The 16,645-nt window shown below is 38.3% G+C and overlaps 1 protein-coding gene across 3 annotated transcripts in view; it reads right to left on the reverse strand.

Annotated features, from left to right (window-relative positions):
• Window positions 1-217: 217 nt before the first annotated feature.
• The window catches only part of TERB1 (telomere repeat binding bouquet formation protein 1), a 52,350-nt gene continuing 35,922 nt past the window's right edge, over window positions 218-16,645 (reverse strand). Inside the window, exons 14-18 of one of the 3 annotated variants that reach the window (XM_036748105.1) lie at window positions 15,250-15,314; window positions 14,817-14,912; window positions 12,012-12,161; window positions 11,599-11,688; window positions 218-443 (exon numbers count right to left, since the gene is read on the reverse strand). In XM_036748105.1, the coding sequence (XP_036604000.1) occupies window positions 436-443; window positions 11,599-11,688; window positions 12,012-12,161; window positions 14,817-14,912; window positions 15,250-15,314 (409 nt within the window). In that variant the 3' untranslated portion in view covers window positions 218-435. The remainder of the gene's footprint in view (window positions 444-11,598; window positions 11,689-12,011; window positions 12,162-14,816; window positions 14,913-15,249; window positions 15,315-16,645) is intronic. The other 2 variants (XM_036748107.1, XM_036748106.1) reach the window with 2 other exon arrangements.

Below are 16,645 nucleotides of genomic sequence, written 5' to 3' on the forward strand. Positions count from 1 at the left end.
TAAGCCATGTAGCTGCCTCCATTCTGTATCTACATTATTTCTGCCCACTGGTACATATTCTTCATCTGGGGCTAAACAAAATAAATGCACTGTTTTGAAGAATGAAGCAGCAGATACAAATTAAGACTGAGAGAACTGGAAATGATTAAAGAAGCTGGAAACCTAGACTAGTTATATGTTTAGGCAGCGGCATAAACACTTTATCTAGTAAGCACTTAAGACTTTCAAATTTTAATTTCATTTATTTGGGAGTAAAAAGTGTTTAAATTCTACTAACAGGGCCACAATAGAAACAGTGCAGGCACAAGCAATATCTACAGCTGTCCAACCTTTAGAAATTGAATAAGACCACAAAATTGTATTTCAGTGATTTCCCATCTTCTTTATTCCACACAAAAGATATCTTACTTCTTCAGACAAATTTCTAAAAAATCTTCATTTCTCTGTAATCAATTAGAATTACATTTGTCAGTCTTTTATACAGTTTATAGAATTTATGACTAACACTTAATGAGCAAGATTCACCCCCAACATACAAAATCATTTCCTGAAAAGCAACCTGGTACTCTTCGTACTCTAAGGTCTGAAAGAATTATTACTCTAACATACTCTTAGTTAATGACTTGGAGATCAGAAAAATCTATAACACCCGGCATAGCACCATGTACATCGTAGGCACTTAATATAAACTAAAATGGCTGAAAGTTGCCACACTAATCATCATGTAAAAATATGTCACTCAAATGTTAAATTATTTTCAAAATCTTGATCAGTTCAAGTGAACAATTAATAACAGCCCCATGAGGTAGATACTACAGGTAATATCAGCCCCATTTTATAGATGAGAAAACAGGCTCATAGAGGTTAAATAACTTGCCCTTGGCTGCACCATTAGTTATGTTAAAGGTTGGATTTGAACCCAGATCTTCCTGACTCTAAGTTCAGAATCCTTTTCACTACTCTACAATGCGTTTCATTCACACAGAAATCATGCTGGGTTACAGAAGGCTATGCTAGATGACAGCAATCTCTGGTGAATCCTACCAAACTACAAAGACTTGGCTATGGCTCCAGTTACAAGCTGATGACCCATGAAACATGCAAAAATTTTTAAATGTTACTGTGGCTCTTTTTTGCTTTCATTAAGGACAGAAATGAGAGAAAAGTAAGACCATTGTTAACAATCATACAAATTATTACAAATATTAACTGGTCCACTTTTGGCACTATAAATGAGATCTTTATTCAATGATAGAAGAGTTGATAGAATACATTTTCACTGTAAATACAACTAAGACATAAAGAAGTTCTAGGCACATGGAAGGATGGCTCACAAGTTCTCCAACAAAAGGTAAGTAAAAGAGCTACTTCTACACGGTTTCATTGTGACCACAAAGACAACAAGAAGCCTAGGATGCTAAGTCATCTCCCCTGCAGTCTTCATGGGAAGTAAAAGGCAAAACAGCCAATATTAAGGAAATAAATGCAAGATGGCGGAGGAGAGGCAGCCACTCAGCTGAACTGTTCCAACATGCCCCTCCAAACAATTTTAAAACAATACTTCAGGGCAGATAGGTGGCGCAGTGAGTACAGCACCGGCCCTGAAGTCAGGAGGACCTGAGTTCAAATGCGGCCTCAGACACTTGACACATGTACTAGCTGTGTGACCTTGGGCAAGTCACTTAACCCCAATTGCCCTACCAAAAAAACAACACTTCAAAGTGAATTTTGGAGTGGCAGGACCAACAAATGGTCAGGGTGAGGCATTTTTTTAGGCCAAGACAACTTAGGAGGTCTGTGACACCAGGGTAGGAGTTGGCTCAGAGCACAACAGTAACACCAGCAGTGGGCCTTGGAGGTGGGCTGTGACAGCAGCAGCAGTTTCAGGAGCTCTCAGTCCAGAGATGGTAAGGGAGATAGAGAATTGGTCAGAAAGAGATTATAGGGGACCCCTTGCTGGTACTGGATGTAGCTGGTGATAACTGGTAACTCTCTTGCCCATGTGTGGTTCTAGGTCACAATTCCAGGGAGGAGAAGAACACTTGTGGTCTTTCACAAGGAAGCAAGGACCCTGATCACAGTTCCAAGGCAGAAGGCAGCTGTAGAACTGGTGACTGCAGGGGAGCAGGGGCCCTTCCTGGGTAAAGACCAGAGTGCAAACCAGAAGAGGAATGCTCATACCTTTCCCTGGGTCACATCACCGTGGAAACACCAAAAAATTGCAGACCCCCCAGAACTAGCTCTGAAAGCAGCAATACAAAAAAGTCTTGAAGCTTGGGACAATGCCTCCACACCCACAGTTTGTAAGTAGGGCCCAAACTTAACATAAACTTCAGTGTCAAGAAATATAGTGGAAAAATGAGCAAATAACAACAACAAAAAGAATTTGACTACAAAAAGCTACCACGGTGACAGGGAACAAGACAAACTCAGAAGAAGACAACAATATGAGAACAGCAACAAACAAAGCCTCAAGGAAAAATGATAACTGGGCCCAAGCCCAACAAGAATTCCTGGAAAAGTTAAAGTAAGTGATGAATGGTAGAGGAAAAATGTGTGGGGGTGGTGGTGGTGAGGGGGAGCCCTGAGCAGAAATGAGAGTGATGCAAGAAAATTAGGAAAAGAGAATTAACAATTTGAATTAAAGAGACACAAAACATACTGAAGGAAATAATACCCTAAAACCCAGAACTGGCCTAATGGTAAAAGAGGCACAAAAATTCACTTAAGAAAAGAATTCCTTATAAAGCATAACTGGCCAAATGGAAAAAGGTATAAAGGCTCAATGAAGAAAATTATTCCTTAAAAATTAGAATTGGGCAAAGATCCAAGCTTTGGGGACTAGAACTCACTATATGGCAAAAATTGCCTGGAAAATTAGAAAGCAGTTAGATATAGACCAATATCTCACACAAGATACAAAGATAAAGTCAAAATGGGAACATGATTTAGATATAAAGGATAATATCATAAGCAAATTAGAGAAGCATGGGATAGCTCACCTGTCAGCTCTATGGATAAGGGAAGAATTTATGAAAAAACAAGAGATAGAGACCATTATGGAAAGTAAACTGGATAATTCTGATTACATTAAACTAAATAGTTTTTGCACCAACAAGTCTAATGCAGTCAAGATTAGAAGGAAAACAAGAAACCCAGGAAAAAAATTTTGTAGCAAGTTTCTTTAATAAAGGCTTCATTTCTCAAATATATAGATAACTAAGTCCAATCTATAAAAACATGAGTCATTTTCCAATTCCTGAATTGTCAGAGGATATGACCAAGCCATTTTCAGAAGAAGGAATCAAAGCTATCTATAGTCATATGAAAAAATGCTCTAAATCACTACTGATTAGAGAAATGCAAATTAAACAACTCTGAGGTACCATCTCACACCTATCGTATTAGATGATATGACAGAAAAGGGAAATCACAAATGTTGGAGGGGGCATGGAGTACAGTAGTAGACCATTCACGAGAGCAATTTGGAACTGATCTCAAAGGGCTATAAAACTATACATACCCTTTGATCCAGGAATAACATTTTTACTAAAATAATTAATTGCAGGCTATAGGCTGACATCTATTACAGAAGATGAATAAATAGAGAAATTGTATAAAGGACCTGAGATCTTTCAAACTAAGTCAAAATATACCTTAGTACTGAACTAAAATATGCAGGTGGGCCTCAGGGAGGATGTAAAGAAATATGTTGGAAAATCTGACTCAAGATTAAGAAATAAAAGAAGCTGGGGGTCGGAGCCAAGATGGTGGCTGGAAAGCAGGGACCAGCGTGAACTCCCTGCTGAGTCCCTCCAAAAACCTATAAAAAATGGCTCTGAACCAATTCTAGAACTGCAGAACCCACAAAACAGCAGAGGAAAGCAGGGCTCCAGCCCAGGACAGCCTGGATGGTCTCTGGGTGAGGTCTATCCCACACAGAGCTGGGAGCTGGGAGCTGGAAGCTGGGAGCTGGGAGCAGAGCGGAGCAGAGCCCAGTGTGAGCAGCGCGGACCAACCAGACCAGCAGCTGGGCAGAATGTGCCCTAGCACCCTGAATCAGTGAGCTGCAGCAGTTACCAGACTTCTCAACCCACAAACACCAAAGACAGCGGAGACAGTTAGTGGAAAAAGCTGTGGGAGTGGAAGGAGTTCGCCTTTTGGCTTCCAGCCCCGGGGGCAGCGGAGGTGGGGCAGCTACAGCTGCTGCTGCTTCTGGCCCCAGGCCCACCTGGTGGGAGGAATTAAGTGGCAGATCAGAACAGGAGTGCACAGCCTGCTGAAGATCTAAGCTCAGTCCGGGTTGGGGGTTCTTGGGGAAGGAGCAGTGCTGGTGTGGCAGAGCTGGCACATCCCCCCCATACGTGGAACATAGAACTCTTTAGTCTACAAGCAGTCATACCCCACTGAAAAACTCAAGGGTCAAGTTAGTTGGTTGGGAATATGGCCAGGCAGCGAAAACACGCCCAGATTCAGTCTCAGACTTTGCATTCTTTCTTTGGTGACAAAGAAGACCAAAACATACAGCCTAAAGAAGTCAACAAAGTGCAAGAGCCTACACCAAAAGCCTCCAAGAAAAACATGAACTGGTCCCAGGCCACGGAAGAGCTCAAAAAGGATTTGGAAAAGCAAGTTAGAGAAGTAGAGGAAAAATTGGGAAGAGAAATGAGAAGGATGCGAGAAAACCATGAAAAACAAGTCAATGACTTGCTAAAGGAGACCCCCCCCAAAATACTGAAAAATACACTGAAGAAGAAATAAAAGAAGCTAAAAGTTTATAGATTATTTGAAAGCCTCATGCCTGAATATGATCACATGCCCAGCACCAAATAACACAAATACACAAAAAAATGAAACTGACTATATCTTAACTGACTGGAAAAAGCTGATGAGACTCATCTCAGAAATAGTGGTCTGTATTTAGGCCACCAATTGGTTATTTTTAAAAAAAAAAGGTTAAAAGGCTGGTTCTCAGAAGATGATTTCCTATAACAGACTGCATATTCAAAGTCAAACAACTAAATGAATGAACTAAAGATTACAAAATCACACTAGGCTATCTGTTAATTATAAAAAAAAAAAACTACTGACTCACTAGAACAAAACTCAGCCTTAGAAACCCTCCTTCAACAAGGAGTCTCCCAAGCACGTGTTAAGGTCATGTGTTAAGCCATGACCCTGGGCAAATCACATGACTCTTCAGTGCCCCAGGAAACTCTAAGAAGATGAGCTGAAGAAAAGCTGGCAGAGATTTCCTCATCAGGAATTCCCTTAACTCCAAAGAAATCATAGATCTAAACCAAAAAACAAATAGACAAACAAAAAAATCCCCAGTGCCACAAAGATTCCCTGAATGAACAGAATCATTTATTAAGCACTTATAATGTGCAAAGCAGAATACTAAGTGGCAGGGATACAAACAGAAAAGTGAGATAGTCCCTGGTCTCAAGGAGCTCACACTCAAATAGAGAAGACAATACATAGGGAAGGTTTCAGGTCAAGTCAGATGGAAAAGTCTCAATGCCTGTAGGTATAGGGGCAAACGCATCTTCTTTAATGTCATTTTCACTGATAAGAATGGCATTAGTTTCCAATGTTGAACCACTTGACAGAGCCAAGGACTGCGATGGCAAGAACCCTCTTTTCTGGGTCTTCAGGAGCTGCGGCTGCAGCATCAGCAGGAACAGATACCAAGTTGTGTCTCCATAAGCGAGGTTTCCCAGGATGATGGCTGGGGGCACTAGGCTAGAAGCACTGCTATTTGGGTCCTGGGCTGTCTCTATCAGGGTCTGAGGAGTGATAGAGGTCAAGGTGCTGGTGGTCTGACTTGCCTGGCACATGCTGCCTCAGAGTGCCTTGCTTCAGCTACTCTGATTTTCATGCCCTTAATGATTCCTTGATAAAAAGCAATCATGAAGATTACTTTGTTTAAAGATAATAGATTACTAATATAAATCAAGTCATAAAACAAGGGCATATGTGCTCACCAAAGGCTTGCCAATGTTATGAAGTATGTCCTGTGCAGAGTCCAAATGGAAGATTAATTCCCAAAAGCAGGGGAGTTGCTCCAAATGCTCCATTTTCATCTCTGAATACTATCAGACCCTCTCAATGAAATGAATTGACACTCAAAAGAGATTAGCCTGGAAATCCTCATAAGAAAAATTATATAGATGAAGAATGCATATTGCTCAGATTGTGATAAGCAGTCAGATGGGCCACTGGTATTTACATCCTGAACAATGAATTGGGTTAACTATAAAAAGGAAAAAGAGGGGGGCAGCTAGGTGGTGCAGTGAGTAGAGCACCGGCCCTGGAGTTAGGAGGACCTGGGTTCAAATCCGGCCTCAGACACTTGACACATGTACTAGCCATGTGACCTTGGGCAAGTCACTTAACCCCAATTGCCCTGCCAAAAAAAAAAAAAAGGAAAAAGACAGCATGATGGATTCTATTTGAGAAACTGTATAGTACTTTCAATGACACAAAAATTCATCTTTTTAATAGCAATATTCTACCAGTAATGATATACACGTAATGAGTCACAGAACATTATGATCTTCAGCAAAGTCAAAATTGCAGGTGGCCCTTACAGAGCGATGAACAGGGGTTTGAAGGAGGCTACAGCACATTGCCAAGGATGACTTTACTTGCAAGAAGTGTAAAAGACATTCAATTCAATAAACACTTATTAAACAGTCCACTATGTGCAAAGCACTGTACTAATTCCTGGGGACCCAAAGACAAAAACAAAAGAACCCCCACCCTCAAGGAGACTGACTGTGTTCTATTGGAGAGATAAAACATGTAGAGAGAAACTAAAATTTTTAAAAAAATGAAGCGAGAGGACTAAAAATTAAGAGCATCTGAAGAAGTTCAGTGTAGGAGACAGTGTTTCAACAATCCGGCTAACAGCTGTTGTGGGGGTGAAAGACCAACACAAGCCCAGCAACAAGCACGCTACCAGCACGCTGCAAAAGCCCAGGTTCTTTTGATCTGCTTTACTAAGGAAAGCAACATTAAGGTGTTGACAAGTTTACTTTAATCCAGCATACAGACATCATTCACTTAGTTCAGGGGAAAAAGCCAGCACCCTGAACTTCAGAGCAAAATAAAAACAAATTACAAACATCGATAGACAGACCAAATACATTTCATAGTTACCAACATCTAAGTTCAGCCCAGGAGCTCATAACAAGGGCTGGCCCAGAGTCACTTGTGCCACCACAGCTGTGGGTAAGAGCTCCGAAAAAGAGAAAGCCAACCCCTGGTTTTATCTTTTTCAGGGTCAAGGATGAGTCACGCATGCGACTCACCCATGTGACCTAGAATCGTCACAAAGAGGCAACTTACACCCACATGGTCTAAAAGCCTCTGATGTCCCAAACATGCCACTCAAACCCATGTGTAAACTAGGCCCTCCCCTGAGGCAAGGAGGTCACCAAGGACTCTCAATCTAATCAAGGAAACAAAGGCCAAACTCTTCAAGGGCACTTGGTTGAACTGAGTGCTAAGAGCCCATTTTGTTTACCAACACAGACAGCCACTGTGCAGAGAGCCTTGAAACAAGCTCAAGATTCAATAATTTCTATACAGGTGATTTCCTGATCTATATATTCAGTCTGAATCTGTCACATGAATTTTAGTCTCTAATCACCAACACGTTTGTACATCTCAAACTAGATGTCCTGGGGGTTTTGGGGAAAGAGGCACATTAGTGCACTTCTGGTGGGGCTGTGAATTGGCCTAGTTATTCTGGAAAACAATTTGGTACTATACCCCAAAGATAACTAAACTGCTCATACCCTTTAACCCAGCAATACTGCTACTAGGGTTATATGCCAAAAAGACAAAAGAAAACTGAAAAGGACCCATATGTACAAGAATATTTATAGCAGCTCTTTCGATGGTGGCAAAGAATTATAAACTAAGTGGGTGCCTATTGATTGGGGAACTATTGAATAAATTACAGTATGTGACTGTAATGGAATACTAGGTACCATAAGAAATGTTGAAAAGGATGGTTTCAGAGAAACTTGGGAAGACCTGTTTGGAGTGATGCAAAGTAAAGTAAGCAGAACCAGGAGAACAATCTATACAACAATAACACCATTGTAAAGACAAATAACTTTGATGCAATGATGAGCCAAGATTCCAGAGGGCTGATGATGAAGCATGCTACATGCCTCCTGACAGAGAGGTGATGGATTCAGGGCACTAGACCAGTGGTTATCAGTGATGTTAAGATTTTTCTTGTATAGTTCTTCTGCATATTCTTGCCAGTTCTTAATCTCTTCTACTTCCGTTAAGTCCCTACAATTTTTGTCTTTTATCACACCAATTTTTGCATGAAACATTCCCTAGTTATCTCTAATTTATTTGAAGAGATCTCCTGCTATTCCCATTCTATTGTTTTCTTCTATTTCTTTGCATTGCTTATTTAAGAAAACCTTCTTATCCCTCCTGGCTATCCTCTGGAATTCTGCATTATTTGAGTATATCTTTCCCTTTCTCCTTCCTTCTTTTCTCAGCTATTTCTCGGCTAAAACCTCGTCAAACAACGATTTTGTTTTCTTGCTCTTCTTTTTCTTTCCAATGTTTTTTTTTTATTTCTGTCTCCTTACCATATTATGAACCTCTTTCCACAGTTCTTTGGGTACTCTGTCTACCAGATCTAAGTCCTTAAATCTATTCATCATTTTCACTTCATATTCATAAGGGATGTTATTTTGGTCATGCCTATACAGTCTGATGGTTTTCCCTACTTTCTTCAATTTAAGTCTAAATTTTGCAATAAGAAACTCATGATCTGAGCCACAGTCAGCTCCAGGTCTTCTTATAACTGACTGTATGGAAGCTTCTCTACCTTTGGCTGCAAAGTATATAATCAATCAGAGCTGTATCCACTGAGCCACCTAGCTGCCTCATTTCATATCTCCTTAAGCATCATGGTGTTTCCCCTTTTGTTTCTTTAGTCATATCTATTTTTACTTCACTTTACTTTGCTATTCCTGCTTTTTAAAAGTTCACTTGAATCATAATAAATTCTGCTCCAGATCCTCATGTAACTCTACACAAATCCTTATTATTCAATTACAAACAACCCATTGTTGAAATCTGCTTTCCAATCTATTCTGCCATCTTTCTCTATTTTATGGAAAAGTTCATTCCAAATACGATCCACAACCATAACCAAGAACATGTATCCACTTATACAGCTAGGTCCCAATTAGTGCAAATAATGAATCCTGTGAAGTGGTTACATGTATTTGAATTCAAACTATCTGAAGTTACAATTGTGTAAAATATGGATAATTAGTTCTAGCCCGATGACCACCACATGGGGTTCATTAGTTACACTAATCCCCCCACCTTCTGAAAGAAGTCTTTCTTAGACAAATTGGACATACAAGACCCAGAAGGAATCAAACATAGCAACATAGTATTTGATGAACCCAAGGGCTATTACTCCTAAAATGAGGATTCCTGATTTGAAAACTACTGGGCATACTGGAAAGCAGTCTGACAGAAAATAGTTAAGATGAACATCATGTACCATATACCACAATCGATAAAGATCTGAAATTCTAGACACACAGGAAATGTATACAAATATTTAAGAAGCAGAAGCATTCCCTAACAAATAAAGAGTCAAAAGAGAGGAAATGGTAGCTCTTAAAAGAAGAAAGCCAAGCTAATAACGGAATGAAATAATGCTCCAAATCACTAATAATGAAAAATATACAAATTAAAACAACTCTAAAGTTTTACCTCAAATTTCATCAGATTGGGATAGATTAGAGGAAAATAGCAATTGTTGGAAGAGAGGTACACTAATGCACTGTTAATTGAACCACAAAATGATGTAATCATTCTAGAAAACAATTAGGAACTAAACCTTAAAATTCACTAAATTGGACCTACCCTTAGACCCAGCAATAAAGTTCTGAGGCAAATAACCCAGAGATCAAAGGAAGGGGGAAAGGACCCATATGCACATAAATATTTATGGCAGCAATTTTTGTTGTGGCAAAAGACTATGAACCACATTGGCGTCTGTCAGTTGGTAAATGGATAAATAAATCATGGCATATGAATGTAATGGAATATTATAGAATCATAACAATGAGGAAAGAGGTAGGCTTAGCAGAAATGGGGAGGAAGACTTATATGAACTTGATGCAAAAATAAGTGAACAGAACCAAGAGAATAAATTATAAAATGACTACTATATTACAAAGGAAAACATGTGAGAATTATTTAAGGACAATGATAAATGAAATGACCAATCACTATTCCAGAAGACTGACTAATGCTTCCTACTTCTTAGGAGAGGTGATGAATTAGAGGTACAGAATGAGACCTATGTTTTCAGAATGGGCAATGTGGGAATTAGTTTTACAAGGGAAGCATATTATTTGGGGGAAAGGAGGACTGTTAAGGGATAGCAAGAGTCACATACAATGACACCATGAATCCTCCTTTCTTCTTTGAATAGGGAAATGTTCACACTTGTCGATATCAGGTTCATAATAAAAAAACATTTTTTAAAACAACGTAAAGTATTGTAATTTTGATTTTTACCACAGTTCTTTTTTTCTTAACACATTCTCCAAGTAATCTTTTCAAATACTAGCTACTAATGAACTAAACAGATATGAACTAGAGAATCATAGATAAAGAAGCAGCCCCAAGTAGAGCAGAAAAAAAGGGGAAAATATATGTGGAAAGTTTTTCTTTAAAGTATATTTTTCACCAGAGTTAAAATTTAGGACTGTTAATGATAAGAATATAATGTAATAACAAGAGTTAATGTATTCAAATGCAAACACACTAATTGAGTTTTAGAGTAATTCGGTAATTTAAGTACTGCAGGAAAAGAGTATACAGCAGTAAAAGATATATATAAAGAAGAAAGATCCCTGGAATGGGTGCCAGAAGATGTGGATTCTAGTCCCAGCTTGCCATTTTGTAGCTGTGTTACTGAGAGCAAGGCACAAGTTCTCTGGGCCTCAATTTCCTTATCTGCAACATGGGGATAATAATATTTGTACTACCTACATCAGAGGATTATTGTGAGCAAAGAACATTGTACTTTACAGTGTACAGTGGAAGCTGTAGAGCATTTTATGATTGTCAGCTATTACTGTTAGCATTTTTTTCTTTATTATGGTGGTCATTATATAATTCTGGATCTGGAAAACAGTGAACCAATAAATGCTTCACTGTAGCACTTTTCTAATTGCCATGATGGGTGGTGCTTATGTTAAAGTGGAAGAGAAGGAGCCTATAGATAAAAAGAGAATGAGGATGTTTAAAGAAAGAGATCAGGGTTGATGAATGTTAGAACAGTGGATTTACAGTCAGAAAACCTGGCTTCAATTGTTGGTCATGTAAAAGTATATTAATCACTCATAGGTTCATAGCCAGAAGGAATCTTAGAGATTATCTAGTATACTTTCCACATTTTATAGACAAGGAAATAGGGACTTAAAGCACATGAGAACATTTCCATATCAGTCATCTGCTCTCTTCTTTCCCAAAGGAAATAACTGAAACAGAAAAGCTTGATTTTATTTTTAAAAATTCGGAACTCACTTTGGAAATTGTTTTGAAAACTATTTCTTTCTTCATGTGTAGAAGATTCACTATCAAATTTTCTTTTCTTACGTGGTGTCAACAGTATTTCTGTAAAATATAAGAATTATTTAGAGAATCTTTATAGTATTCATATGAGCAATCACTTGTCAAATATATATAGTAAAATATGTAAAATACATATTTAATGTAGACCTATATTTTACATTGGAAACTTTAGACAAGTTGTTAAGAATTTTTAAAACTATCCAAAGAGACTAAAATTATTCCCCGGGACTTAATCTCTGACTGCTCAGAAACAGGTTTTTTCTTCAATAACCTTTTCCCCCATAGCTTTAATGTATTTCATAGGTTAGAAGCTAAATTCAGTCCAAAAATTTTATCATAAACACAGTTAAAAGCTGCTGAATTACTTTTGTTAAAGATAAGTGATTTCCTTAGGTCACTTTTATATCTATCTTCCGCTTCCAGAATGACTTTGTGGCGATCACATTGGAATGGGCAAGAGTGCAAGAGCCTGCTAAAATTTCTGCTATTCAGGGATTTTCCTACTTCTATGCAACCTAAAAAAAAGCACATTAAGATGATATACAGAGATGTTATAAAATAGCTAATTACAAATCTATGAATGTAAAATACTATCTTTAGGATGGTAACTATAGTCCAATCAGGTACTTATGTTTATTATAAGCTGAATATGATCATAATATTATGTTTGTAGATAATTAACCAACATTTGCTGAACACTTAACACATGCCTAATGCTGTGGGGAGATGCATAATAAATATAAAACAATTTTAGCCATCTAGAATCTAGTTGGGAAGATTAAGCAAACACACATCAAACAGCAAGAATCTGATAGTGACCATAAGCTCTGGAGTACCAGAGAGGTAGGAATTAGCAGAATATATATTAGGCATGGCCTTATTGGAAGGGGAGTGATGTTGAGAGTAGTAGGAAATGATTAGAATGGGGTTGGGGGTAAGAAACAATAAGAAAGGGATCTTGAAAGTCAGAAGAGTTTAATTCTGATGCAGGAGGCAATGGGAGTGGCAATGGCAATGGGAATATTCTTAAGCATCAAGTATCATGATGAAGGTGGTATTGTAGAAAAACAGTTTAGAATTGGTTATGTGGTATTGATTACTTGGGGAAGAAGCGTGAAGAGCAATAGTTACAATAAGATGACAAGAATCAGAGCTGAAAGACACTGCAGAGATCATCTAGTCCAGCCCTTTCATTTTACACATAAAGAAGCTGAAGACTGAAAAAGGAAAATAACCTGCCTAAGTTTACAAGAAGTTTTCAAAAGAAAAAAAACGCAAATTATTAATAACTACTTGAAAAAGTATCCAAGCTATTTAATAATTACAGAAACGCAAAATAATTAGAAACTGCCTTATACTTATTAAGATAGTAGTTTCTTAAAAATAGTAAAATTCAATGCTTTTTACGATAATGGTACAATGACAGAAGAGTAATAGATTTGGATTAAACTGTCCCAAGTTCAAATTCAGTGTTGGTAATGCTGTAGGAAAACAGGCACGTGCTGCTGGAGTTGTGAACTGACATAATCTTTTTGCAAAATTACTTGGAATTCTATAGTGAGATTTATAAAGCTATTCATACCATCTGACTTAGTGATCGCATCGGAGATCTACACTAGAGATGCTCTTGATAAAAGGGGAAAAACTATTTGTATTGAAATATTTTTAGTAGCATTATTGGTACTAGCAAAAAAAAATTGGAAATGAGCCAGATTCAGTACAACAACTGAGGAATATTTTTAAAGACTGTGATATATCAAATGAGACAATATTTGTAAAGCACTTAGCACTGTACCTAGCACATAGCAGGGTCCTAATATTGTATATTTCCTTCCTTCTTTCCTGCATGAATAAAATGAAATAGTGTTGCACCACAAGAAGCAAAAAATATGAAGAATATAAAGAAGTATGGAAAACATGTAAAGTAACGCAGAGTTAAAAGCAGAATAAAAAGAATAATATATACTGATTGCAACTAAGTAAAAAACAGAACAAAATCTGGCAAATATACTCCAAAAGAAGGGAAAAAGAGCATGTAAATAAAAAAATGTTACTCTTTTAAAGTAAATTTATATAATTTGCTGAACAAAACATAAATGATAGAACCATTTTATGTACACTTTGGTTTTGCTCTTATAGTTTTTTTGGAGATTTGTACTTGTTGAGGATTGTCAATTTTATAATAAAAATCGTCTTTGTAGAAAAAAGAAAATAAAGGCCTAGAGTGAATCAGCAATATAGATCTGAGAGCTGACAGCATGCTGGTTCTCTAGAGTTGAAAAGGTGAAAGTGAATGAGCTCAACCGGTAACTATTTAGAGACATGATAAAGGACTATAATAAAAGAGACAAATAGAATAGCCAGTGTGTCACTAAAGCCAAGGAAGGAAAGAGTTCCATGTAAGGACTGAATTAGATCAGGGGTGGGGGAACCTCAGGCCTGTAGGCCACAAATTTGGATTCACATCTGGATTCAAAGGGCCACACTTGAGGACCTAGAGGGCTACATGTGGTCTCACAGCTGCAGGTTTCCCACTCTTGGGATTCTATGAATGCTGAGATCCCTTCTAATTCTGTGATTCTGAATCTGTGAGTTTCAAGCAGGAGGAGATGATTAAATGGCAATACCATTACAGAGAAGTTGAGGAAGATAAGGACTAGGAAAAGGCCACTGGCTTTGGCAAGAATATCAGAGGTAGCTTTTGAGACAAAAGTAGGGAAAGAAGATAGATTTCAGAGGATTAATTAGGGACTGAATAAGTAGGAAGAGAAGACAGAAGGTGGAGCCCACAAATTTGAGGAATTTTATGGTGAAAGGAAAGTATGAGATTGAATGGAAGCAATAAGGGGTAGCAGAATCCAATAAATTTCTCTTTCTTCCTTCCTTCATACCCTAAAGATAGCACAGACCTGTGCATATTTGAAAGTGGAAGGGATAGAATCTGAGGACAATTTAATCCAATCTGTTCCACCACTATGAAATACTGACTATAAACTAGACAATGTAACTAGGTAACAAGAATACAAAGATAAAATGTAAGTCTTTGTCCTCAAGGAATTTAGAGTCTATAAGAAGAGAGTAAAGATGCTAGAAAGGAAGAAATGATCTGAACTATAAAATCTAGAACTATGTTAATTATGAAGCAGCTCTAATTGTTAAAAAAAATTTACCTGAACACCTGAAATTCAGTGTTTTATGATAACTGTCACTTCCTTGAAAATTGGAAGCTTCTTTGCTGATTATATCCGAACACAATACAAGTGGATCTGAAAAGAAATGTTACAAAATGCAAGATTTATCTACATTCATACTAACAAAAAGGGCTTAGCATTTGTAAAGGGCTTTTCCTCCCCCATCATGGGTGTACTGACGTGCTCCATCCTCTACATTTTAGTGGGATTCTCCTAATACAGACACCCTGCTGCTCCAATAGAGACAAAGTTGTAGAAAGAGAATGTTCCTACCAGACAGGAATCAGATCAGTGGTGGTAGGCTATCATTGAGGGAGGGGAACAGAGACACATGAGTATTCTTATTAGCTTTAATACCCAATTAAGTGTTTTGGCTTAAAAAAAAAAAGAAATGAAAAATTTGTCATTGTACCTGCTACTGGTGAGTGATGCTTTCTATTTCTGACAACTGGAGCTGGACATTTACAGGCTTGTTCACTAAAAGAAGGTGGAGATTAGGGTATTAAAAATAAAACACAACATTAGCAATGAGGTCAAAGCACTTGTTATGAACAGAGTAGAGTAAGAACGCTCAGTGTTTAGCAAGCAGAAGGGGAGCAGTAGATGGGGCAGGGGCTGATAGGACTGGAATATTTTGTAAATTCAGTAGCCTTGAATATAGTTTTTGGAGTCACTAGTAGACCTAAGATATTCTGAAGGGAGAAAGAACAGAAACAGAGATAAATGAGAAGGGGAAGTTAAGAAAGAAAGAAAGAAAGAAAGAAAGAAAGAAAGAAAGAAAGGAAGGAAGGAAGGAAGGAAGGAAGGAAGGAAGGAAGGAAAAGAATAAAAGGAGGAGGAGAACAAGAGAAAAGAAGTACACAAAGTATAACTCTACTATTAGCCCCCGCCTTTATTTTCAGAAGAATCAGGACATGGCATCAGCATGGATTAGTGAGGGAAGAGACGTTATGGCAGGGTAACAGGAAGCAGAGGAGACTAACTAGCTCAGCCCTAGGTGAGGAAACTGAGGCTCAAACATAGGAAATGGTTGGGCAGAGGAGGGTCTGGCTGACCTAGCTCAGGATGACATCAGCAGGTCAATGGAGGGTGGAGCTGAAAAACAGAAGCAGCTGCCACAAAAAGACCAAAGCTTTGGTAAGGCAGGTTGAGTCCCACCCAAGTGAAATCCTTGAGCATCTCCTGACTTGCCTCCTTTTACTCTGAATTGACACATCTACAACTGCTTTTCCTGTTCGTCGTAGCCTATAGCCTGGCCTTTAGATTTACCTGGGCTCAGCTCCCAATCTATATACTGCTTCTTCCTCCCTCAGGCAGAGTTGCTCTTACTCTGGGCTCAGTGTTTGCCTAATAAATGGCATATGTAGGACCAGAAGGCCTACATGACAGCTATTTCCAATCAACAGGTATTTTAGGTGCTACTCAGTAGAAACAGTGTCAGAAACTGCCCACCTTTATGGAAAGAAAATCTGTCTCTCCTAAACACAGGTGAATCTAAACATGATATTATATAAGTAAGGGACCTCAACTGTGAGGGAAGCTATTAAAGGAAACTGGGAATCAGAAGGAATCATGATTGAACTAACTGACTAACTAGCTGAAATAGAGGGGGGAGGAGATGGGTTTGGAAGGCTCTGGCCACCATGAGAAGTGTGGAGTCTAGAACAAATCAAATACTGTTTCCTCAACATTTTCATATAGTTAAAATGAGAAAAAAGAAGGGAAAGAAATGATCAGAGAAAGTTCAAGATGTTCGGTGGCACCTTCAGAACACAGGGAGGACACTCCCATGCACCTTGCCAGCGAAC

This window comes from Trichosurus vulpecula, chromosome 3, assembly GCF_011100635.1.
Source record: "Trichosurus vulpecula isolate mTriVul1 chromosome 3, mTriVul1.pri, whole genome shotgun sequence".
NCBI classification, from domain to species: domain Eukaryota; kingdom Metazoa; phylum Chordata; class Mammalia; order Diprotodontia; family Phalangeridae; genus Trichosurus; species Trichosurus vulpecula.